The 26494-nt window shown below is 49.1% G+C and overlaps 1 protein-coding gene across 13 annotated transcripts in view; it reads right to left on the bottom strand.

Moving 5' to 3' along the window:
* SCRIB (scribble planar cell polarity protein) overlaps positions 1-26494 on the bottom strand; it is a gene marked incomplete in the record, with an annotated part of 447609 nt that overhangs the window by 110539 nt on the left and 310576 nt on the right. For 10 of the 13 annotated variants that reach the window (XM_029592269.1, XM_029592271.1, XM_029592272.1 and 7 more), the window contains 6 exon segments: positions 518-574; positions 7239-7295; positions 8696-8815; positions 10657-10845; positions 17672-17788; positions 26140-26316. In XM_029592269.1, coding sequence (XP_029448129.1) covers positions 518-574; positions 7239-7295; positions 8696-8815; positions 10657-10845; positions 17672-17788; positions 26140-26316 — 717 coding nt within the window. 13 annotated transcript variants of the gene reach the window in all.

Raw genomic sequence — 26494 nt, 5'->3', positions numbered from 1 at the left:
CACAGCTCAGAGGAGATCCCCACTCCCCATCCCAACACCCACACTGCACTCACAGCTCAGAGGAGATCCCCACTCCCCACTCCCCATCCCAACACCCACACTGCACTCACAGCTCAGAGGAGATTCCCACTCCCCTATCCATTCTACCCCACCCCTCCCCATTCCAGCATCCATTCTACCCCAAAGTCTTCTGTATTCTGAACATCAGAGGTTCAGACAGTTAGGAAGCAAATCATTTCAAGTTTTTGCAGACAGACGCCATGCCACAAGGTGGAGGAAGATGGGATGATTTATTAGTGCCGCCATGCAGAATGTGGAATGCATTTTCGGGCTCACTAGAAGAGCCAATTCTACCATAGCAGAATGCACTGGGACAAATGTTAAAGAAAAGACTGGCAGCCCAGGCTTCTCTCTCAGTGGCCTGGATTTATGCACTTACCCTGGCAGGAAACTTAAAATACCAACGTGATGTGGAGGCGAATGGAGCCCTGGCTCTGCCCTCCCAAACCCCTCTCACCTCTGCCTCCTCCTCAAGGAGTCGTGTGGCCTCCTCACGCTCCCTACGCATTCGCTCCTTCATGGGAAGCAGGACAGCGGCAGAGCAACATCCAGCCAAAGGGACACCAAAGCAGCGCAAGCAAATAGGGGGAAGAGAAAAGAGAGGTGAGTGGGGGAGAGACACTGGGACAGAGGAGGCATGGGGAGAGGCCGCGATAGAGAGGAAGTGGAACAGAGAAGATGAGGAGGGGGGAGACTGTGAGAAACAGATGGGGAGAGAGGAAGCATGAAGAGAGAACAGAGTTGGGAATGAGATGAAGGGTGAGGAGTGGCCTAGTGGTTAGAGCAATGGTTAGAGCAATGTGCTGAGAACCGGGGCAACCAGGGTTAAAAATCCCACTTCTCCCACCAACGCTCCGTGTGACCTTTGGCAAGTCACCTTACTTCCCATTGTAATGCTATAAACTTCCTTGAGCATTCATTTGGAAGGTGGGTATAAATCCATATATAAAGAGAAGGAGTGAGGGAGAGAAATTCAGGGGGATGGAGTGGCAGGGAAGAGAGGAACGAGGGGGGGGATATAATGTTAGGAAGAGAAAGGCAGGGAAGGGAAAAGGGGAAATAGTCAAGAATGACAGAAGAGAGAAAGAGGTGTAGGGAAGGAGGGACTGAGAACCATGAGAGGGGGAGAGGAAAGTAATAGGACAGACAGGAAAATAAATAAGTGGGGGGCAAGAAGAGCAAAAGACAAGAGAAAAATAAGAGGCTGGAGCTGTCTCGCAACCTTCAGCCTTCTGAATTAACACCTTGATGTGGGATTTGCAAAGGAGTGGTCCTGGAGCCCTCTGCTGCCTTAAGAAAGGCCCTGCTTATCTGTAGACTAACCTTGTGACCTTAAAAAGGGTCCCAGTTATCCCGAGACAGGCTCCAGCTCTGCTGAAGATCAGTTAGTCCTGGTTACCCCAGGATGGGTGGGAAGGTTGCACAGGAGATTGAGGAATCAGCAGAAGGTCAGACGGCTACGCCCACAGGAAAGCGCAAAACAGATGCCATAGAACCGGTGTCCTCCATCTGTACCATAACCCTCCGTCCTAAACCATTAACTTCACATAGGCTCCGAGCCCACTCCCCTCCCCCTGCCCTTTGTTTGATAAAATGTAATCAGTCAAAGCAGCTTGGTTGCAAAAGCGAACTTATCTGACCCCGTGCAAGAATAACATATACACTAAATGTAAAAAGCCTAGATTAAACGTGAACCGTGCGGCCAGTTGTAGTGTGCACTGCACAACGTGCTACAGTGGCGGCTACTTGGAGGTCGGTCTCGAGGTACAGGCTCTGTACTTGGATTTTTATAGCATAGTAAATGCCAGCAGATGGTCGCAAAGTGGATAATGGCACAAAGACCACCCACCAGCCTGCCCAGTTATCCTGCCCCTTCTACCTAAGATGCATCCCGGGTGCCAGGCACAAAAAGTGACCACCAGAAAGATTTGGTAATGGTGGCTCAGTAACTCGAAGCGTAGAAATTACTGATGCTCCTTCCAAACGAGGATGTGAAGGTAGGCTTCTGTCAGGTCCAGGGAAGTGAGAAACGTTTCCTTTTGTGCCGCCATGCTCACTGAACTCAAAGGTTTCCATTTTGAAGTGGGTAACTCACAGAAACCCGTACCCTTCTGCTGCTCCCTTGGAGCTCTTAAGGCAATCAGTCACTGTAATTTGGGTCGCACTGCTTCTTGTTTTGAGATGGAGTTGCATGGAGAAACTATAACAACGTCGGTAACTGGTCAGATAAATTCCAGGGTATAGCCATTCCTGATCACCGAGCTCTCTCAAAGCTTCAATGAGAAGAGTGAGAGGCCCCAGATCCAGAGTTCCCATCCTTTCCAGGCTTCTTGGAATGAAAGGACTGAGATTTACCGAAAGTGTGAGAACTCTGGCTTCCCAATATCCTATTCGAGCGAAAGGCCGGGAGTCATGAAAATGCCCCCTGGAAAAGGACAATAAAACTGGTTTCTTGTTTTCAGGTAAATGAGGGAGCATGTAATCAATTCTCCGCTCATTGATCCAAAAGATACATGCTGGTTAGGGATCATCCTTCATATATGACCGTCTACCCGACCCAGGAAAAAGCAGAGAGCAGAGACTGGAACGCGCAGAGAACTGAAGGACAAACCTTGGGAAGACTCTTCTGAAGGAAAGAAAAGCACCAATGAGACCGGGTCGGAGCGCGCTGAGACACCCGACTCCCCACAAACAAACTCAAAACCTTCCAGATACGCACATAAGCCAGGGAAGTCGACTGTTTCTGGGCCCGCAGCCGGGTGGAGATGACCTCCTCCTTATAGCCCATATGCCTCAGGCGTCACCGTTCAAGAGCCAGATCGCTAGACAGAAGCAATCGGGCTGGTCGAAAAATACGGGCCACTGCCGAAGCAGGTGAAGGAGATGACCTAACCGAAGAGGTCCGTCCGTCGCCAGGTTGATGAGATCAGCGAACCATGGCCTGCATGGCCACTCGGGTGCTACCAGAACCCCTGGTCCCCGGTGGAGCTCTTTTCTTCTGAGAACTTTCCCACCAGAGGCCACAGGGGGGGGAACACGTACCGAAGGACATCCAAGGGCCAAGGGAGAGTCAGAGCATCCACGCCCTCCAAGCCGTGCTCCCTCCAGCGGCTGAAGAACCGATTTGCCTTAGAATTGCGCAAGGTTGTCATGAGGGCCAGGCGGGGGGAACCCCACCTGTAGATGATCAGATCCATGGCCGCGTCCGAGAGCTCCCATTCCCCTGGATCAAGCGATTGACGACTGAGAAAATCGGCCTGAACATGCTCCTTGCCTGCGATGTGGAAGTCCGCCAGGCACTCCAGGTGTCGGTCCTCCCAGGCGAAGAGACAGCTGGCTTCCCAGTCCACCAGAGGACTGCGAGTGCCTCCATGACGAGTGATGTAAGCCATGGTGGTGGAGTCCTCGGACAGCACCATTACCGCTTTGCCGCGGATCAGGGGGAGAAACTCCTGCAGAGCCAAACGCATCGCCCGAGTCTCCAACCGATTGATGTGCAAGCAAGAGTGGATTGGCGACCAGATCTCCTGGGCAGACTGGGATAGACAGACTGCGAGACTGGCGTCTGTGGTTACTATCAACCACTGTGGGGCTTGGATAGGCATTCCCTGGAGAAGATGAAGAAGCGAGAGCCACCACTGCAAGCCGGCGACGGTAGAGTCCAAAAATGGGAGGACTATGTGAAACTATTACAACACTGGCTGCCAATGGGATAGCAAAGCTTTCTGTGATGGTCGCATATGAGCAAAAGCCCAGGGGATGAGGTCGATGGTGGACGCCATGGACCCGACGACTGGCAGGTAGCCTCGCCCCATGCGAATGTCGAAGTGGGCTCCCAAGAACCCTAAGTCCTGGGAGGGCTGAGGGTTGCCCACGGGAGAATTCAATATCCACCCCAGAGATGCGAGGAGAGCTAATACCCGATCCACTGTTAGATTGGCAAGAGCCACCGACTGGGGCCGTACAAGTACCACCACCAGGACCTCAGGAAAGGCATGCGACGCAGTCACGAGGCGAAGAGCAGCGGCCGAAAGTAGAAAAACCTGGTGAGGATGTGGAAGCGAAGGTACATCAGGCAATCGCCCTCCCGCATGGCGAAGCATGCTGAACTCTGGCCCACTGAGCCGCTGCTGGGAATGGATGCAATCCCCACCGGGGAATTAACAGGAACACTGACAGAGTTCAGTTGGCCCCACTAGAGCACAGGACTACACAAGGAATGAGGCACTGTGGTTCCCTCCCAGCACTAGCATCGCAATCGACCACGAACCCCAGGAGCCCCTGTTAACAGCCAGGCGACTGACGCTCAGTCCTGCATCTCCCGGCCCTGGCCAACAGCTCCCACTGACTAGGCCCGCCCCACAGAAGTTCCTGCTAAGCTCTGCTCTTCTGCTTCTTGTTCGCTGTTTTTTTTTAAACAAGAAACAAAGAAACTTTATTAAGCGGGTACTTTCCTGTCCGGTGGAAGAAGGGTGAGAGGGTGCCTTGGAGGTTCGAGGGAGCCAGGATCCCTGGCTATCGGACCGTCCACTACGCTGCGGGTGAATCCAGTCAGGGAAAGAGGAAAAGAGGATTTATATTCAGGCAACAACCAACAAGGACTAAATTACATAGTCTGGGTAAACAAATAAGTATGGGTGTAGCTTGCTTATTGCGACAGCTACTATCCCGAATCAATTAAGCCTGATACTTCACTTGGAATACATATCCAGCCCAACTCACTGCTTCAACGGCAGGGGGGAATAAAGACGAGAGGAATTATATTCAGACAACAACCAACAAGGACTGAATGGCACAGGCTGGGTAAACAAATAAGCGTGGGAGTAGCTTGCTTATTGCAGCAGTTACTACCCCTAACCAATAAAGCTAGATACTTCACTTAGATGCAGCTCCAGCACTGCTCTCTACATCAATGGAGGTGGTGGAAGGTAACTAGAACCAAAAAGTTACTAATAAGGACCAAGAGTAACAGATAAGTATGAGAAAAAAAAATAAGTGTTAAAGCTTGCTGGGAAGACTGGATGGGCCGTTTGGTCTTCTTCTGCAGTCATTTCTATGTTTCTATGTATCCAACCCCCCATCGGCCCGGCTGCACCTGAGAGATGGCCCACGAAGATGCCTAGTACCTCAGGGAGTGTCCGTGATCTGGAACTTAAAACTACTGTAAAACTGTAAACTAACAGCCTGCAGGTGCAGTTCTCTCATCTGCTGGAGTCAGAGAAATACTGAGGTCCTGCAGGTGCCACTCTCAGTTAAGTAGCAGTGCCTCAAAGGTTTGTTCTCTGACTCAATCTGCAGTAAGGGATGAATAACCCACTGGCCTGGACTGATCTGGGTATGTTCAGAAATAAGGCTTTCTATTGGCTGTGGCTGTTCTCTGTCTCCATCTGCTGGTAGGGGACAAAACACATGCTTCTGGACTGATCTTGGTGAGGGGATACGAAAGACCAGTTACCTATCCAGTCTGTTCTCTGCTGTTTATAATATATCCCAGTTGCCAGAGCAGAAAAGCCACTTAAATGTCGGTGTGTTGCTGTGAATGCCAGTAATCTGTCGTTTTGGCTCCTCTCTTTCAATGGCAGTAGCACAGGTGGCTCCTCACCTCTCTTTCCTCTCTCCTTCTATGGTGGTGAGACAGATGCTTTCCCTCCTTTCTGACTCCTCTCCCATTTACAGGTGGTGAAGTAGGTGGCTCCCTCTCTCTCTCTGGCAGGTAGAGTGGGAGAGTGGTGGCAGATGGCTCAATCATCCCCAGAGTTTAGGAAGATGGCCTGGCTTCTCTCCTGCGGGCTGGGGAAGGGAGGAAGAAGATGGTCCATTCCTATCTCCTGAGGCAGACGGGAGGAGAGGGAGCCGTACGGCACAGTCATAGGGCAGCATACAAAAGCAGCACCATTCTGCCGCAGGCTCCTCCCCAGCAGCACGCTTTCTGTAGTGCTGACTTTCAATGTGCTATCAGTCCCTCTCAGGCCAAGAACCACTGAACTAGATATCTCTGCAACCTTGGTGAAAGGACTTTGCTGCGAATCTTGCAGGAGCATAGAGAAAGCGGGGAGGGCGTGTCAGTAAATTCAATTAAGAGAGAGAATAGGAAGGCTAAAGTAGCAATCTAGAACTGTACAGGACTCTTTACAAACCCCAAAACACTGAACACTGACAGCAGGCTCAGAGCAGTCTCTGAGAGTCTCCTTTTCCGAGCAGTCACCAGCATCGCTTCTGCTGCTAACCACACCTCCCCCTCCCTTCTGTCTCTCACCATGGCATCTCTCTTTCTGGGAAGGACTGGGGATGCTGGGATCACAGAGAGCTTAGGGTGGAGGCTAACAAGTGGAAAGCAGCAGAGAATCATTCAGACTAAGCCTCAGTGGAAAAGTGACTTCTTAAGCCACGGGCAACACCTCCAAGGAGAGTTCATTTTGGAAAGCACCGTGAGCTCACAAAGTGGCAATACAGAGAGAATCATGGGGAGAGAAGAGGCTGAGAAGACAGACTCTGGAAAGAAGGAGGACTGCAGATAGGTGGGGAAAGGATGAAGGATGGGAAGGAAGTTGAGGAGGAGAGAGGTTTGGGGAAAGGATGAGGGATGGGGAGGAGAGAGGTTTGGGGAAAAGATGAGGAGGAATTGGAGAGGAGAGAGGTTTGGAGAAAGGATGAGGGATGTTAGGTAGAAAGGAAGGAGAGGGAGAGGTGAACCCTGGGTAAAGGATGAGGGATGGTGAGGAAGTGGAGAGGAGAGAGGTTTGGGGAAAGGATGAGGAGGAAGTGGAGAGGAGAGAGGTTTGGGGAAAGGATGAGGGATCTTAGTGAGGCTGGGTGGGCAGAAGCCTGGGGAAAGGGTGAGGTTTAGCTTGAGGGGATGGAGAGGAATAACTCAGGCCTACAGAGGAATAATATCATGAGAGTGGACATGAGGAAAGGTAAGGGAGAGCAGAGAGCGATAAAACCGCAGTGCCATTCCAAGAGGGCCCAAGAACTCTGAAAGGAACACGGACTCATCTCCTGAGGAAGCAGAAGGGAAAGATGGCGGTGCTAGTGAGGGAGGGGCTTGCTGTGTAACCTGGGGGAACAGGGTACTTCCAAAGCAGCTCCTGCGTTTCCCTCAGGCTCTGTTTGCAAAGAGGGTGTCTGCATGACTAAGGTCATGTTTGCAGGTAGAAAGGCTGGATAAAGTCTCTTACCACCTTCTCCATCTCTTCCTTCTCCCACTGAGTGGTCTCGCGCATCATCTCCATCTCCTGAGAACAAAGCATACACCCAGCTGGTTACACAACCTCAAACACCTCCTCTCCCACGCCTTGCCCCGGGGGGATCTGGATTTTAGATTTAATGACTTGCATTTCCAAATTCATCTCAAGGCACGTTTCATTCAGATATCCCAGGCATATCCCTGCCCCAGAGGGCTCACAAGCTAAGCTTGTACCTGAGGAAATGGAGGGCAAAGGAACTTGCCCAAGGTCACAGGAACGTCAATGGGAGAAATGTGATTATGAACCCTGGCCTCTCCGGCTTTAACTGCTAGGCTACTCCTCCACACTGCGTCCATGCACAAACCTGAACACGGGGAGGGCAGGAGCAGACAGTGCCAGATACCTCCTTCCTACTCCTTACCTCAACAAGCAACAATGAATCTACCCCAGGGGACACATCCCTCCCTATGCTGCCCATCTCTGCATCACAGAGCACCAGGGGGCTCAGTCACAGATAGAAGGACGGAGTCCGTAGACTTCCAAGATATCGTCAATGGTGCTGTCCTCTCGATGGGGAGCCAAGAAATGGGGCAGCACTGAGCGAAGCTAGCACAGTCCCAGGCCATCTCTGAAGGGTCTGTGCATCCACACGGCCAGTGCTCCTTTCAGAAAGGCAGAGACCTTCCCGGACGGTCCTGAGAGCTCAGCACTGCCCACCAACCTACCCGACAAACCCGCTTCCAAGTACTGCTATCATTAGATTTATTGAGCTATTTAACACATTTATACACATTAAGGGGCAGATTTTTAAACTAACGCGTGCGGGGTACATTTGTGCTCACTACCTGGCACACACAAATTTACACCCAATTGCGCGCACATGTTATAAAATCCGGGGTTGGCGCGCGCAAGGGAAATCGGAGTGGCCTTGGAGAGAACTTTTTTTTTGGCCACCCCCACCTTCCCCTCCATTCCCCTATCTAACCCACGCCCCAGCCTTAACTAAATCCCCCCACCCCTAAGTTTGTTCCAAGTCACGCTTGCCCGAGGCAGGCATAACTTGCGCGCGCCGGCCGGCTGCCGGCGCGCTGTGCCTGAGCACTAGGCCCTGCCCCCGGATCTCAGCCACGCCCACAGCCCTGGCCCCGGACCACCCCTTTTTCGCAGCCCTGGGAAATACACGGGTCCCCGGGGCTTGTGTGCGCCGCCGAGCCTATGCAAAATAGGCTTGGCGCGCGCAGGGGTAGGTTTTCGGGGGTTACGCGCGTAACCCTTTGAAAAATCTACCCCAAAGCATCTTTACTCAGCATCACAAAGAGTCCTTATGTTTATTAAAGACTTTCCTCATAAAAATCTTTATCTTGTTGCATTACTATCAGATTCAAAAGGAAGCCTGGTGTTAGGCTGTAATATTCCTGGGGCTGCCCTGCACCGGCACCGTGGCTCACCTTCTGCAGAATCTCCATTTCTTCAGGGCTCAAGTCTCTATCAATGGACGAGATACTCTCCATGCTATTCTTCCGCCCCATACCCATCACAAAAGGATTGGCGATGATGCCAGGAGACATCTGGGAAAGAAACACACAGCAAAGACTGGTAATTACTGCACAAGGATGCAGCACATTCACAAACCAGCGAGGCAAAGCAGAAGAGCAAGGAAACTGGCACAGGAGGAAAGCACTCGCCCTAGGGCAGGGGTATTCATTCCTAGACATCAAGAGCTGCCTACAAGTCATCTTTCAGATTATCGCCGATGAATACCCAAGAGAGAGATTTGTATACAGTGGAGGCAGGTGCATAAGAACATAAGAAATTGCCATACTGGGTCAGACCAAGGGTCCATCAAACCCAGCATCCTGTTTCCAACAGTGGCCAATCCAGGCCATAAGAACCTGGCAATTACCCAAACACTAAGAAGATCCCATGCTAGTGATGCTAGAAATAGCAGTGGCTATTCCCTAAGTAAAATTGATTAATAGCCGTTAATGGACTTCTCCTCCAAGAACTTATCCAAACCTTTTTTGAACCCAGCTACACTAACTGCACTAACCACCTCCTCTGGCAACAAATTCCAGAGCTTTATTGTGCATTGAGTGAAAAAGAATTTTCTCCGATTAGTCTTAAATGTGCTACTTGCTAACTTCATGGAATGCCCCCTAGTCCTTCTATTATTCGAAAGTGTAAATAACCGATTCACATCTACCCGTTCTAGACATCTCATGATCTTAAACACCTCTATCATATCCCCCCTCAGTCGTCTCTTCTCCAAGCTGAAAAGTCCTAACCTCTTCAGCCTTTCCTCATAGGGGAGCTGTTCCATTCCCCTTATCATTTTGGTAGCCCTTCTCTGTACCTTCTCCATCGCAAATATATCTTTTTTGAGATGCGGCGACCAGAATTGTACACAGTATTCAAGGTGCAATCTAAAGAGCCCTTTTTAAAGATTGGTGTTACACTGATCACCCTCCAATCTTCAGGTACAATAGAAAAATGTAATAAGTTACAAAATTACTAGTAATTGCATCCTATTTCATTTTTTTGAGTTCTTTCAGAACACTAGGGTGCATATCATCTAGTCCAGGTGATTTGCTATTCTATATTTTTTTTTTTTAACTTGCCGCCCTATTACATCTTTCAGGTTCACTGTGATTTGTTTCAATTCATCCATATCATCACCATTTTCGGCATGAGTATCTCCCCAACATCCTCCTCCGTAAATAATGAAGCAAAGAATTCAGTTAGTCTTTCTGCTATAGCTCTGTCTTCCCTAAGTGCCCCTTTTATGCCTTGATCATCTGACAGTCCAACTGACTCCCTCACAGGCTTGCTTTGGATGTATATGAAAAATGTTTATGAGATTTTGCCTCTATGGTAAGCTTTATCACAAATTTTCTTTTTTTGCCTACTTTATCAGTGTTTTGCATCTAAGAACATGCCATACTGGGTCAGACCAAGGGTCCATCAAGCCCAGCATCCTGTTTCCAACAGTGGCCAATCCAGGCCATAAGAACCTGGCAAGTACCCAAAAACTAAGTCTATTCCATGTAACCATTGCTAATGGCAGTGGCTATTCTCTAAGTGAACTTAATAGCAGGTAATGGACTTCTCCTCCAAGAACTTATCCAATCCTTTTTTAAACACAGCTATACTAACTGCACTAACCACATCCTCTGGCAACAAATTCCAGAGTTTAATTGTGCGTTGAGTAAAAAAGAACTTTCTCCGATTAGTTTTAAATGTGCCACATGCTAACTTCATCTGAAAGCCCAGTATTTATGTTTTTTCCTGTTTTCATTTGGATCCTTTTTCAATTTTTTTTTTAAAAGACGTTCTTTCCCCTCAACTTCTAACCATTCTGGCAGTCTTGGAGCATTCCTTCCGCCTCCCCTCCTGTCGTTTCACCTCTCACCTCCATAGAGGCAGCAGCTTTGGGGTCGAAGCCATCACAGACCAGCACGAGCATGGAGTCACCGACACCGCGCAGAATCTGGACCGCTTCTGTATGCGTCATGCCCAGCAGGCTCTGCTGGTTCACCTCTAGAATTCGCATGCCGACTTTCAGTCTGCCATCTCGTGCCGTGGCACCACACGAGCTAACCTGCAAACCCAGATAGCACACCCTACTTCAGCTTGTGTTACGTTTCATGGCTATGAATTAATTTTACCATTCTCAAATGACAATGTCTACTATACATTCACCATCAAGAACAAATCCCAATCAGACATCAAGGGGATAGACAGGTAGGGACCCCAAAGCTAGCAGCAGAATGGGGACTTCCTTAGGAACAGGTGAGACAGACTTAGATTCTCGGTCCCTGTGTTAAGCCATTGGAGTGTTTTATCAGTATGTACAAGTTAAGAGCTATTGGAACATGTGACATGTCAAATACGAATAAATAAATCAAAGTGCATGTTTACAAGGTAACAAAGAAAATCGGTTCTTACCTGCTAATTTTCATTCCTGAAGTACCATAGATGAATCCAAACAAGTGGGTTTGGCATCCCTACCAGCAGATGGGGTAGTGAACTAAAAGCATTGAGGCACTGCTACATAACCGAGAGTGTCACCTACAGTCCCCTCAGTATTGACCTATACCCAAGCCAACTATAGAGTGACAACTCCTCAACAACTCAACCACCCCCTAAATAAGGGCAAATGCCAAACTGAAAGGTTAGAGCCCCCCTCCCCCCAAACAGAAAAACCACAAATCAACCCAAGGGGCTAACAACAACCTGGCAAACTTCTTTAAGTTCTGTATACATACATTCTGACTTTTCTTCCCAGTAAGCAGGCCAGAACACGGACTTGCCGTAACGGTCTTGACAACATTAAGGGGTGGGTCTAGACTGATCTGGGGTACTTCAGGAATGAAAATTAGGAGGTAAGAACCAAATTTCCTTTCCTGTTCGTACCCCAGATCAGTCCAGACATGTGGGATGTACCAAGGCACCCCTACACTGGGTGGGCCAGCGAAAGACCCCCTCTCAACACACTTTCACCAAAGGTCAGCTCTCCTGGAGCCTGAACATCTAAACGGTAATGGCAAGATAAAGTGTGAAGAGAAACCACGTCACTGCTCTACAAATCTCCTGCAGCTGCACTGACTGACACACTGCCCATGATGCTGCCTGCGCCCTTGTAGAGTGCACACGCAACCCCTCTGGAATTCTTCTCCCCTTCCAAAGGCAGGCCGAAAGAATAACTACCTTCAGCCAACGCACTATCGTGCCCTTGGAGGCCTTGCATCCATTTCTAGCACCTCCAAACAATACAAACAAATGATTCGACCGCCAAAAACTGTTTGTGACCTTTGCCTCTGGCGACTCAGCAGACCAATTCGGGAAGGCAGGAGCTCTACAGTGACTCAGATGAATTGAAGATACCACCTTAGATAGGAACGAGGGTACTGTGCACAAAGACGCCCTCTTGTCCGAAATCTTCAGAAATGGTTCCTTACAGGACAAAGCCTGCAGCTCCAAGATCCTTCTGAATGAACAAATCGCCACCAAAAATACCACCTTCAGCGTAAGGTCCTTTAACACCTTCAACTGCTTAAAACGGAGACAGATATATTTGGTGGGATTGCCCTATTGTCCAAAAGTACTGGTCCATGTTACTGGAATGGTTGTCTCGAGTTATTGGACAACAGGTGCCTTCTAACCCTGCGGTAGCACTTTTGGGGGATACCATGGGGCATCTTTCCACATACCAAAATAGGTTTTGCCTCCAAGTCTTCATTGCTGCTCGCATGGCCTTAGCGCTCCATTGGAGACAATCGACAATACCTACATTACCGATCATCGTACGTCGATTATCTGCCCTCAGTCAACTAGAGTATCTCACTGCACTTCGACAAAAACGTTTATCTACTTATCATGCTGTTTGGTCTTCCTTTATTGAGTGGAATAAAGTGTCGGACACTTAGTCATCCTGAGAAAGGTCCCCATTCTACTCAGCAGCTTTCTATGGATTTGGACTTTGCCTTTGGCCCATTTTCTATGTCTTGGCATATTGTAGCCCGTAACATTGTCCTTTAGACCTTTAGTCCTTAGATGGGGGGTGGTAGTTCCTCTTAGAGCGCATATATGTTTGTATGTTGATCATTTGCTCCCTTACAAAGTCCACGCAGGTCTCTTATCTACCAGATTGAGGCAGATTAATGTCTTGTTTCTTATTCCTGTTATTGTTTTACATATGGTATCATATGATTTCTATGTTTTTATGTTTCGCTGTTTCATATTACTTTTGCCGATTGCTTGCAGGTGCAGGAGGGAGGGTGAGGGAGGGGGGGTTTATCAAGGGAAAATTTGAAAGATAATGCTTTATGCTTTCTTGTGATGTTTTTGTATGCATCATTATCAATAAAAGTTTCAAATTGAAAAAAAAAAAAACGGAGACAGATAAAGCACCCGCAAGACCAAGTTTAAACTCCATGCCGGACCCAATCTATGCACCGGTCACAGATACTCAATCCCCTTCAAAAACTTCACATCTGGATGTGAGGCCACGACCTTTCCCCTGGAGTATACCTCTGAGACACCCCAAGGCTGCCACCTGAACCTGCAAGGAACTGTAAACTAAGCCCTTGAAAATCATGGGCTTATAGTACCCTTTTATCGCAAGTGCCTACTTTCAAAAGTCAAGTCGCAAGACAAAAGTAATCCGCCCGATTTAAGAAAATAGGACCTTGCCTTAACAGCCCCTGCAAATGAGCCAATCTCAGGGACCCGTCACTTGTACGCTGAACCAGATCCACAAACCACGGACACAGCAGCCTCTCTACCACCATCAGTACTACCTGGCTTGGATGCCTCTCGATCTCCTAAACACTTGACCTATTAATGCTCAAGGAGGGAACACATACAGCAGAATCCTTGTCAGCCATGGAAGAATCCAATCGTCTATGCCTGCAGTTGTGACCTATCATCTGCGACTGAAGAAACCTGCTGCCTTGGCATTGCTCCTTGACACCATCAGATCCAGACAGGGACTGCCCCAACAAGACCAGATAAAGCCGAAGGCCTCCTTCGACAGCTCTCATTGGCCCAGGTCCAACTGTTACCTGCTGAGATAGTCCGCTTGCACATTGTCCACTCCCACAACATGTAAAGCAGCTATCCCCTGCAAATGGCACTCCGCCCAGGCGAAAAGGTCCTGGGCTCCCTGGGCAACCGTGCGACTCTTCATTGCCCCTTGCCAATTGATATAAGCCACTGAGGTCGTATTGTCTGAAAATACTCTGACCATTTGACCTCGGACTTGTAGAAGGAATTCCACCAATGCCCTGCATACTGTTCTCATTTTCCAAGTGATTGATAAGACCAGGATGCTTCCACTGGCAAACACAATCCTTGTGCCATCCATTCTTGACAAATCGCCCTCCCATCCCTTGATGTTGGCATTCATGATCCCTATAACCAGTCCAGAACCTCCAGGCCCATCCCTTCTCCATATTGGGCAAACACAGCCACCACAAGAGACTGGTTCTGGAAGTACCCTGCAGCGGTAAAGGCCAACGAAACTCCTCCGACAACAGATTCCAGTACAACAACACCCCCTGTAGTGGGTGCATGTGAGCAAAAGCCAATGGCGCTAAATTCAACAGATGTCATTAAACCCAAGACTTGAAGGTAACCCCAAGCCCTGGGTGCCAACATCCGCAAAATCTGCGCCATCTGTGGTTGTAACTTCTGAATCCTGAGGGGAGAAACTCTGCCAAGCTGAGTATCGAACTTCACCCCCAAGTATTGCAGCATCTGGGTAGGACTCGGGTGACTTCACCAAATTCACCACCCAGCTCAAGGATCACAACACATTCATCACTCGGGCCGATACAGTAAAATGCACGGGAGAGCCGGTGCTCCGAGGCGAGCGCTCGCTCTCCCAACGCGCACCCAGGCCACTCTCCTGGGCGCTCGATTTTGTCTTCAAATGAGGGCCAGCGGTAATAAGGAGGCGCTAGGGGCACTAGTGCGTCCCTAGCGCCTCCTTATTGGCAGAAGCAGCAGCTGTCAGTAGGTTTGACAGCTGACACTTAATTTTACCGGCGTTGGTTGTCGAACCCACTGACAGACACAGGTTCGGAAAATGGACGCCGGCAAAATTGAGTGTCCGTCTTCCAACCTGCGAGCCGCGGGCTGATTTTTTTTTTGGGGGGGCCTCGGACTTAATATCGCTATGATATTAAGTCGGAGGGTGTACAGAAAAGCAGTCAGGACCGCAGGTTATGCCATCCTCTCATCTGCTGGAGCCAGAGAATACTGAGGGACTGCAGGTGGCACACTAGGTTATCTAGGGGGTGCTTTTCAGCTTTTCTCTGACTCCATCTGCTGGAAGGGAGGCATAACCCAGCAGTCTGGACTGATCCTGGTACGTACAGGGAACAGTGTTTGTGCTTCTCTGTACACGTCCCCGGTGCCTGGCGAAATTAATGCCTGCCTTTGGGCAGGCATTAATTTCTGAGAGTAAAATGTGTGGCTTGGCTGCACATTTTACTTTCTGTATCGCGCGGAAATAACTAATAGGCTCATTAACATGCATTTGCATGTTGTGGGCACTATTAGTTTTTGGGGGGTTGGACACGTGTTTTCCTCGCGCTATTAGCCCTTACTGTATAAGGAGTAATAATAGCACGTCGAAAATGCGTGTCCAGACGGGGGCCAACGGTGCGCTCGGCCTGACTGTGCACACAGACTGCCGGCATACCTCCTCCAATTTCCCTCGGATAAGCCAGTTGTTCCGATAAGTATGAACTAGGATCCCCTCCCTGTGGAGAGCTACTACCACCACCACCGTCACCCTTTGTGAACGTGCGAGATGCAGTTGCCAAACCGAATGGGAGGTGCCCGAAACTGGAAAAATTATCCCAGAATGATAACACGAAGCAACTTTGATGTTCTTCCTGAAAGGGAATGTGCAGATAGGCTTCCATCAAGTCCAGCGAGGCCCAAAAAACTCCCTATGATATGGCCACCATCAATATCTGCAACGTTTCCATATGGAAAAATGGGGAACTCGCAGTATTACATTTCACCTTTTGCAGATTGAGAATAGGACGAAAGGCTCCTTCTTTTTGGCATGACACAGTAAACAGAATACATCCCGCGTCCATGCTCCCTGACCCCACTGGTGTTATCATGCCAGCAACTGAAGGTGACATAACATGTCCCAAATCACCGCTTTGCTTGCCTGGGACACTGCAATGAGATTCCACGAAGACTTCCATGATGGGGCAAAAAATATTCGAAAGCATAGCCGTCCCTTATTACCTGCAGGATCCATTGGTCCGAGGTAATCCTGGTCCACTGTGATAGAAGGCCTTCCACTGCCATCTCAAAAGAGTGGATCAGCCTGGCTTCTTGGTGAAGGCTTACCGCTGCCGGCCCCTTGGTTGGAGCCCCTTCAGGGAAGTCTACAGGTGCCTCGAAAGGACTGCTGCCTACCGGACCCCTGGTTCTGCCCCGAAGACAGCGCAGAACTCTTATTGGGATGAAAACTGCTGAACCTCCCTAAAACTAGAGCGAGGCAGAAAAGACTTCCTGACTATCATCTTATCCTCCGGCAGCTTATTCCCTTTAGAATCCCTCAAATCCTTCATCAATTGTTTCAGGTCCTCCCCGAACAACAATTTTCCCTCTTTTAAAGGGAAGATTACAGAGCTGCGATTTAAACCACATATCAGCTGACGATTTCTGCAACCACTGCAGATGTCACACCAAGACCACCACGACCATGATCCTGGCCGAAGTCCAGCTCACGTCAAAGTACATCCACCTTATATACAATCCCAGCCTCCACCCGAGTTACCTGGCTATTAACACCAGCGTCTGCTGAAGACTTCTCCTGAGACTTCTGGACTCAGCGTAAACAGAACAGAAGCCGCGAGATCGCTTGTCCTGGGAGAAAGCAGAGTTGCTTACCTGTAACAGGTGTTCTCCAAGGCCAGCAGGATATTAGTCCTCAGAAAACCCACCTACCAGCCCTCAGAGTTGGTTTTTTTCTCAATTATTTTTTGCAAACTCTATGTTAAGAGACTGAAGAGGGACCCCGCGTGGACGCGTGGTTAGCGGCATGCTGGGCGCGCTCAGTGCGCCTGTCAAAGTTTCTAGAGCTGGGCTCCATCTGATGATGTCACCCATGTGCGAGGAATACCATTCTGCTTGTCCTTGGAGAAATATATATATATATATTGGGGTTATGTGGGCAGGTGGGATTAGGAGTGTGTGTGTGGCAGGGGTACAGGGGAAGCAGTCTGTGCTGTATGTGGGATGCGTGTGTGTGTGTACGCACATGTGCACATTCTACCCCTTCTCCCCCCACTCCAGCTTTCACTCACATCCTTCTCTCACCCCTCAACTTTTTCATAAACTCTGCAGGAATTTTGTGCTTTTTATTCATTGCTGCCATCTGTAAAGCATTGTCTGTCATTTTTTTTTATTTTAGTGTTTTGTGTTCTTATGATTTTGCTGTGAATGTACATTTTGTAAGTCGCCTAGAGCCAGGCAACAAATAAAAAGTAAATAAATTTCACTCCTCTGCCTGCTCACTTGAGTCACCTCCGGATCCTCCTCGGTGGCAGTTCCTGGGCTCCCTGCTGTCCAAGTCTCTGATCTGCTCCTGCTCCCCTATCCTACACTTTTAATTCTACAGGACATTCATGCACATCTAACACAAACCTTAATGCTTACGGAAGGACGGACAGACAAACTACCACTCAACAGGCCAAACTCACCTGGAAACTGAATTATCAACTTGCTGGGCTGAGCCACAGACATCGCATGCAGTTAATATCAGTAACTTGCTGGGCTGAGCCACAGACACCGCATGCAGTTAATATCAGTAACTTGCTGGGCTGAGCCCAATGCCCAGTGGCACAAAACTTTTCTGTTTCATCAGACCACAGTCTTCAAAGATGCCAACTCACCTTAGAGATGAAGATGCCCTCATCAGTGGGATCAAAAGGATTCCCTGCATGTCCCTTCGCACCTCCTCGGATGCTGATTCCCAGCTTCTCCCCAGGTGCCTTTTCAATGCAGACCTCCTGTAAGACAACATATTAGAGCAATGAAACAGCCAACAGCTAAGGATCCTCTGTGTTTATCCCAGGCTTTACCCCTCACTCCCCCACAGCTAAGGATCCTCTGTGCTTATCCCAGGCTTTACCTCTCACTCCCTCACAGCTAAGGATCCTCTGTGTTTATCCCAGGCTTTACCCCTCACTCCCCCACAGCTAAGGATCCTCTGTGTTTATCCCAGGCTTTACCCCTCACTCCCCCACAGCTAAGGATCCTCTGCGCTTATCCCAGGCTTTACCCCTCACTCCCTCACAGCTAAGGATCCTCTGTGCTTATCCCAGGCTTTACCCCTCACTCCCCCACAGCTAAGGATCCTCTGTGCTTATCCCAGGCTTTACCCCTCACTCCCCCACAGCTAAGGATCCTCTGTGCTTATCCCAGGCCTTACCCCTCACTCCCCCACAGCTAAGGATCCTCTGTGCTTATCCCAGGCTTTACCCCTCACTCCCCCACAGCTAAGGATCCTCTGTGTTTATCCCAGGCTTTACCCCTCACTCCCCCACAGCTAAGGATCCTCTGTGTTTATCCCAGGCTTTACCCCTCACTCCCCCACAGCTAAGGATCCTCTGTGCTTATCCCAGGCTTTACCCCTCACTCCCTCACAGCTAAGGATCCTCTGTGCTTATCCCAGGCTTTACCTCTCACTCCCTCACAGCTAAGGATCCTCTGCGCTTATCCCAGGCTTTACCCCTCACTCCCCCACAGCTAAGGATCCTCTGTGCTTATCCCAGGCTTTACCTCTCACTCCCTCACAGCTAAGGATCCTCTGCGCTTATCCCAGGCTTTACCCCTCACTCCCCCACAGCTAAGGATCCTCTGTGCTTATCCCAGGCTTTACCCCTCACTCCCCCACAGCTAAGGATCCTCTGTGCTTATCCCAGGCTTTACCCCTCACTCCCCCACAGCTAAGGATCCTCTGTGCTTATCCCAGACTTTACCCCTCACTCCCCAACAGTTAAGGATCCTCTATGCTTATCCCAGGCTTTACCTCTCACTCCCCCACAGCTAAGGATCCTCTGTGCTTATCCCAGGCTTTACCCCTCACTCCCTCACAGCTAAGGATCCTCTGTGCTTATCCCAGGCTTTACCCCTCACTCCCCCACAGCTAAGGATCCTCTGTGCTTATCCCAGGCTTTACCCCTCACTCCCTCACAGCTAAGGATCTTCTGTGCTTATCCCAGGCTTTACCCCTCACTCCCTCACAGCTAAGGATCCCCTGTGCTTATCCCAGGCTTTACCCCTCACTCCCTCACAGCTAAGGATCCTCTGTGCTTATCCCAGGCTTTACCCCTCACTCCCTCACAGCTAAGGATCCTCTGTGCTTATCCCCAGGCTTTACCCCTCACTCCCCCACAGCTAAGGATCCTCTGTGTTATCCCAGGCTTTACCCCTCACTCCCCTACAGCTAAGGATCCTCTGTGCTTATCCCCAGGCTTTACCCCTCACTCCCTCACAGCTAAGGATCCTCTGTGTTATCCCAGGCTTTACCCCTCACTCCCCCACAGCTAAGGATCCTCTGTGCTTACCCCAGGCTTTACCTCTCACTCCCCCACAGCTAAGGATCCTCTGTGCTTATCCCAGGCTTTACCCCTCACTCCCCCACAGCTAAGGATCCTCTGTGCTTATCCCAGGCTTTACCCCTCACTCCCCCACAGCTAAAGATCCTCTGTGCTTATCCCCAGGCTTTACCCCTCACTCCCCCACAGCTAAGGATCCTCTGTGTTATCCCAGGCTTTACACCTCACTCCCCCACAGCTAAGGATCCTCTTTGTTATCCCAGGCTTTACCCCTCACTCCCTCACAGCTAAGGATCCTCTGTGCTTATCCCAAGCTTTACCCCTCACTCCCTCACAGCTAAGGATCCTCTGTGCTTATCCCAGGCTTTACCCCTCACTCCCCCACAGCTAAGGATCCTCTGTGGTTATCCCAGGCTTTACCCCTTACTCCCCCCCCCCCCACACACAGCTAAGGATCCTCTGTGCTTATCCCAGGCTTTACCCCTCACTCCCCCACAGCTAAGGATCCTCTGTGCTTACCCAGGCTTTACCCCTCACTCCCCCACAGCTAAGGATCCTCTGTGCTTATCCCAGGCTTTACCCCTCACTCCCTCACAGCTAAGGATCCTCTGTGCTTATCCCAGGCTTTACCCCTCACAGCTAAGGATCCTCTGTGCTTATCCCAGGCTTTACCCCTCACTCCCTCACAGCTAAGGATCCTCTGTGCTTATCCCAGGCTTTACCCCTCACTCCCCCACAGCTAAGGATCCTCTGTGCTTATCCCAGGCTTTACCTCTCTCTCCCCCACAGCTAAGGATCCTCTGTGCTTATCCCAGGCTTTACCCCTCACTCACCCCACAGCTAAGGATCCTCTGTGCTTATCCCAGGCTTTACCCCTCACTCCCCCACAGCTAAGGATCCTCTGTGCTTACCCAGGCTTTACCACCTCAATAAATGACCAAGATAAACCCCCTTAGTGGAACAATATGAAGAAAATTGCAATGGAAAAGATTTGCCCAATGTGGTATACATAAAAACGAGAGATAAAGAGAAATCAGTCACAGGGTACGTGGCCTTGGTGTATATATGGTGGTACAGATGAAGAGAGATATTCAGAAGAAACCAAAATATTGCTAAGTTCTTGCTGTGGCAAAATAGAACACAAATGATGTCAAGAGAGATCTGTCTCCAGCAGATGGTAGAGGTGCAAACCTGCAGTCTGGTTAGAGTAGTTTTATAAAAACAAAGCTTTGAAGGGCTCCCCCTTGCAGCTTACACCTCTGAAACACTCCAAAGCTGCCATCTCTATGCACAGGGAATTATAAGCCAGACCCTTAGACAATCCCTGCTGCAAAAAAAAGCTAAAACGTGAGGGTTATCCACTCTGAACCTGTCTAAGCCTTCCTCCCTACACTAGGCCTCAAACACTTCTTGACGTATGCCGTGGAAGTGGACAGCCTCCTGGCTTGAAGTAAAGTGGTGATTACCGGCTCCGAGTACCACCTCTCAAATGCCAATCTGCAAGATAAAAGTGATCCGCCTATTCTGAGAAGGTAGGACCCTTTCCTCGACAGATGAGGGGTCCATCCACAGTGAGCTGGATCAGATCTGCGAACCATGGCCACCGCGGCCACTCCAGCACCACAAGGATCGCCCTTCCCAGATGCCTCTCGATGTACCGCAACACGCGGCCTAGTCACACTGGAAACACATACAGCAGAGTCCCTGCTGGCCACGGAAGAACCAAGGCGGCTATGCCCTCGGCCCCAACTTCCCGTCCGCAACTGAAGAACCTCAGCACCTTGGCACTGCATCACGATGCCATTAAATCCAGCTGTGGGTTGCCCCAGCAAATTCGGAGGAGGCCAAAGGCCTCCCCTGACAATTCCCATTTTCCCAGGTCCAACTTCTTTTTTTTTTCCCCCTCAAAGAAGCCACTGAGAAAAAGGAAAAGTAAAACCAAATACTTTGCTGTTGCTGGCCACCAAAAGGGGAAGACGCTCTTCGAGGGAAAGAGGGAGCCGGGACCCCTGGCTATCAGACACCCCCCCCCCCGGGATGATGCAGACAAGAGCAATCCAGGGATCACCAACTCCCCACTCACCCGGCTCCACCTGAGGAATGGTCCACAAAGGTACCTAACACCTCAGGGAGGTCCAGAGGATGGTTCTGTCTCTAAACCTTTTTTCTTTTTTTTTTTTAAACTACTCTATCTGGAGTGCAAGGACTAGGGGGGCACTCCATGAAGTTAGCGAGTAGCACATTTTAAACAAATCCAAGAAAATTCTTTTTCACTCAAAGCTCTGGAATTCACTGCCAGATTACGTGGTTAAGGCAGTTAGTGGAGCTGGGTTTTAAAAAGGTTTGGATAAGTTCCTGGAGAAGTCCATAAACTGCTATCAATCAACAGGGAATAGTCAATGCTTGTTGCCAGCATTAGTAGCATGGAATTTATTTAATGTTTGGATACTTGCCAGGTTCTTATGGCCTGGATTGGCCACTGCAGTAAACAGGATACTGGGCTTGATGGACCCTTGGTCTGACCCACTATGGCATATCTTATGTTATGTTCTAATGTACATCAGTTCCATTCCAAATCCTAACCCATCATCGATGTAGCGGAACCAGGATAAGATGAACAGGTGAAAGTGAGATCTACATAGAAAACGTGCCTCAGAATTAGATGCCTTTGACTTGCTGGTATATGCAATGATTGAAAGAAATGTTTCTGGTCAAAGCAATATGGGCGAGTTCAACCAATAACAGAGTAAGAATTCTCTTTTTGTCTAGGCAGGTGGTAAGTGCTGCTTCTAAAATATTGATGGCCTCTGATTGGGGGATATTGGAAAATAGAGATTGTGTGTCAAGAGTAGCAAAAATAAAAAAGAAGGGGAGGTTAGAGAAATTTGATTAACGTTATAAAGTGACTTGAGTAGCAGATGTAAGGTGAAGCAAGGTTTTAAAGTTTAAGGCTTTAAAAAGCAGTCAACCAATCATGTCAGGGGTTCTAAAAGAGAACCAACGCACAAGACTATGGGTCTGCCAGGTGGATTACAGAGGGACATATATCGTTGGAAGGATATAGAAAACCAGTATAGGTGGATAAGGTTCCATTAGAAAATTAGCTTCATGTAGAGTGATACAATGACTATTTAAAGCTTCAAGTACTAAAGAGGAGATTAGACTTTATAATTACAAAGTGGGATCAGAGTTCAGGGGCATATAGTACGAACAGTCAGCAAGCTGTCATTCAACTTCAGTAACATGCTGATTAGATAATGGATGTATCCAAAATCTGCATCGATAAAGCATTTCGCCAGATGCTGCTCTACCCAGTGGATTAATTCCTGGGGTTCCTGAGCCAGCGCCCGACTCTTGATGCCACCGTCAGTTGATGTAAGAGGGAGCCAGTTGATGTAAGCCACTGTAGTCGCAATGTCCGACAAGATCCTCACTGGCTTCCCCCGCAACAGAGGTAGAAATGCAAGCAGTTCCAATCACACCACTTGTCTCTAAATGATTGATGGACCACAACTCTTCCTACGCCGACCACTGGCCCTGGCACACCACTCCCCACCTGGACAGACTTATCAGTGGTAACAATCATCGAGTCCGGAGCTTCCAAGTCCACTCCTCACCACAAGAGACTGGACCGGGCTAATTCTGTAAGAGGTAGCGGAAGTTGAAACTGCTCTGATAACGGGTCCCAACGGGAAAGCAATACAGTCTGCAGATGCCGCATATGAGCGAACGCCCAAGGAACCAGCTCCAAGGTGGAAGCCATGGAAATGAGAACCTGCAAGTAATCTGAGACCCTGGGCACTTGCTTCTCCAAACAAACCACGAACTTGTGCCTGTAATTTTATAATATGCTCCTCGGTGAGAAAACCCTTCCCCACCTAGGTATCTAAACACACTCCAAGAAACTCCAAAACCTGGTTAGGGGAAAGGTGACACTTGGAGAGGTTTACTATCCACCCCAGGGATCTCAAGCGCTGCAGTACCAAGTCCTCTGCCTGGCTGCAAAGGACCTCGGACTTTGCCCAAATTAACCAGTCGTACAGAGATTGATGAACTAGAACGCCCTCTCTCTGGAGGGCCGCTGCCACCACCATCATTACCTTGGTGAAAGTCCCGGAGCCGTCGCCAACCCGAATGGGAGGGTGCAAAACTGAAAATGCACTCCGAGGGCCATGAATCTTAGATATTGTTGGTGATTGGGCCGGATCCCTATATGCAAATACGCCTCTTAAATCCAGGGAAGCTAAGAACTCCCCTTTGCACACTGCCGCAATTATAGAACGCAGGGTCTCCATGTGAAAACGAGGAACTTTGAGAGCCACGTTTACTCTTTTCAAATCCAAGAATGGACGGAATGTCCCCTCCTCCTTGGGAACAGCAACCTGTCCCTTGCTCCTCCAGAGGAACAGGAACAATGGCCCCCAGCATCTGTAGGCGACTGAAGGTTTTGTTGCACCACCCAACTTTTTCCCCTCATAAGCGCATGGAGAGACCATGAACAAATCTCTTAGCGGATGAGCAAATTTTGAAGTGTAACCTCCTATTACACTTAAAACCCACTGGCCTGTTGTGATCTTGGTCCACTCCTCATAAAAAAAAGTGCCAACTGGCCCCCTATGAGCGGAACCGAGGAGTGGACCGGCCTTGCTTAACTGGGTGGATTTTGCTCCATCATCCCCGTGGCCATAGCCATCTCTGTTCGGCTTGCAGCCGCGAAAGGACTGTTTCCTGGACTGTTGCCTCCCTGAGGACTGTCTCTGGACCCCACCTGAAGCCCTGTTTGGCCGGAAACGCTTATTTCCTCTAAAGCGAAAGCATGGAAGTAAAGATCCTTTCCTGTTTTCGGTTTATCATCCGGCAATTTATGACCTTTATTCTCCCCCAGATGCTTGATCAACTCCTCCAAGTCATGTCCAAAAGAAAAGCTTACCTTTAAAAGGTAATGCTCTCAACTGAGACTTGGAAGTGACCAGTTTCTCAACCATAGGAGTTTCCTGGCCGAGACTGCTGAAATCATTGTCCTAGAAGAAGTCCTGATGAGGTCATATAGTGCATTGGCACCATAGGCTACCACCTCTAAGTCAGACAAGGATTTATCCGTCTATTGCTGCACCCAGCGCAGTCCCAGCCTGAAGCATGAAACTGCTGCATACCGCAGCTCATATACCAAGGGTAGACACCTAAAAAATCTTCTTGAGGTTAACTTCAAGCTTCCTATCCTGAAGGTCCTTCAGTGCCACAGCACCAGCCACTGGAATGGTTGCCTTTTTCGTCACTGCTGACACCGAGGCATCCACCTTTGAAACCTTCAGAAGCTCTAGTATCCTCAGGCAAAGGATATAACCACCATCGCTCTGCCAACCTTCAATCCAGTGTCAGGAATATCCCACTCCCTGAACACCAACTTCTTGACAGACTTATGGAAAGGGAAAGCCTTTGCCAGACCCTGCAGACCTTCCAAAACAGGATCTGCACCCTAATCTGACTCCTCTTGCAGAACCTTTATCCCCAATTCCTCCAAAACATGGGGAATCAAGGGAGCCAACACCTCCCTTCTACAACCGGGGCCTTCCCCAGCGTTTCTTCCGGGTTCTTTTCTGCCACGGCCGAATCGGTATCCTGCGGGTCCTGTGCTTGTGGCTCTGAACCCTCAGAAAGTTTATCCGCTGTACTCGCCGGTACGAGGCAATGACATTCATGAGTAAGCATTGCCCTGGGTGTAGTCCTGCTCGTCTTGAACAAATTTCTTGAATTTAAGAGCCTTCAAAGTCTTGATGAAACTTGGTCAAATTGGTGTTGAAGCCAGTTGTGCAGTGAAGGAATTGTCAGGAAGTTGATGCTTTAATACATCCACTTGCGGTTGTACTTGTTCCTGTAGTGTGAAGGCGGTTTCTTTAGTGGTTTCAAAGATTAAGATCAAAAGATCAAATGCGCATTTATTGAAGAATCTGGTTCCAACATTTCAGGAACGCAACATTGTCGAAACAAAGTTGTGGTTTGTTAAAAGATATTTAAATGAGTTCATCAGAATTTAGTTTAGACATGCTGTTGGATATGTTTCTGAGATAATCTAAAGCCATAGTAAGTGCTTATATATGGTGTATGTTTCGAGCCTACAAGTTATTCATCGCATACGTGCTTCTTTGACCTATTTGGTTATCTATGTGCCTTGCGTCGGATACGTATCCTCTTTGTGAAATTCTGTTACTGTTTAGTTTGCGGGTCCCTTCCCAGCGCAGTACAGTCATAACACGGTCCATGTCGGGTGACCGTGAACTTGGATTCCTTACCGCATCTGCCATGCTGCCTACTGTGTTTTCAAACTTTAATGTTGATGTGTGACAATTTGAATTGGACAAGTGAAGTTGATACCAATCCTTAAGATTTTAAGTGCTTCTCCCAAGGTGACATCAGAATGTACCTTTTTTCTGTACAGTGCGTTTTAAGGGAGGAAAGTCTTAGTTCTGCTATGCAGTCATTGGTGGGGGAGAGTTTCTCTGGGTGCAGCGTATGATTATAAAACTTGAGGTGCAGGGGTTTTCTCCCATCTTGTATAGACTCCAGACTTCAATGATGCTGTTTGCCCTTCTAAGGTGAAGGATGGGGGGGTGGTGGCACAAAAAAAAAATGAAGAGGTGATAAAAAAATTAATTTGTCACATGGCTGGGGAGAATTGGATAGAAAGTACCCCGGAGGGGAAGGGAATGAGAGGAGAGATCCCTGAAGAGGTTACAAGCACTGGCACAAGCGAAGGGAAATTTCCACTCTTGCACAGGGTGCCTGCTACCCATGACACCCACCTGCATGCCTGGTGGCGGAGGGTCCCGTCTGACCAGCATTCGGATTTCCTGTGTGTTAGAGAGCAGAGCGCTCACGGCCTCCTGATGTGTGGCATGCCTGAGGTCGATGGGATTCACTTCCAGGATCCTGTCCCCCACCCGCAGCCCACTTTGAGCTGCCAGGCCTCGTGGGATCACCTGCAAGAGAGAGAGAGAAGTAAACCAGATCCTGGGAAGAAGCCAAAATTGGCTTACCTGAGGATTACTGAGATAATTACTAAACACATACAGCACCAGTGGCAAAGAATGGGGAACCTTAGACAATCAAATAAATACAATTTCAGGCCTGCTCGCACTTCTTTTTAACACACAAGAC

The sequence above is a fragment of the Rhinatrema bivittatum genome, chromosome 2 (genome assembly GCF_901001135.1).
Source record: "Rhinatrema bivittatum chromosome 2, aRhiBiv1.1, whole genome shotgun sequence".
Lineage (NCBI taxonomy): Eukaryota > Metazoa > Chordata > Amphibia > Gymnophiona > Rhinatrematidae > Rhinatrema > Rhinatrema bivittatum.
Note: the sequence above shows the minus strand (reverse complement) of the source record. Positions and strands in the feature narration are given on the sequence as shown.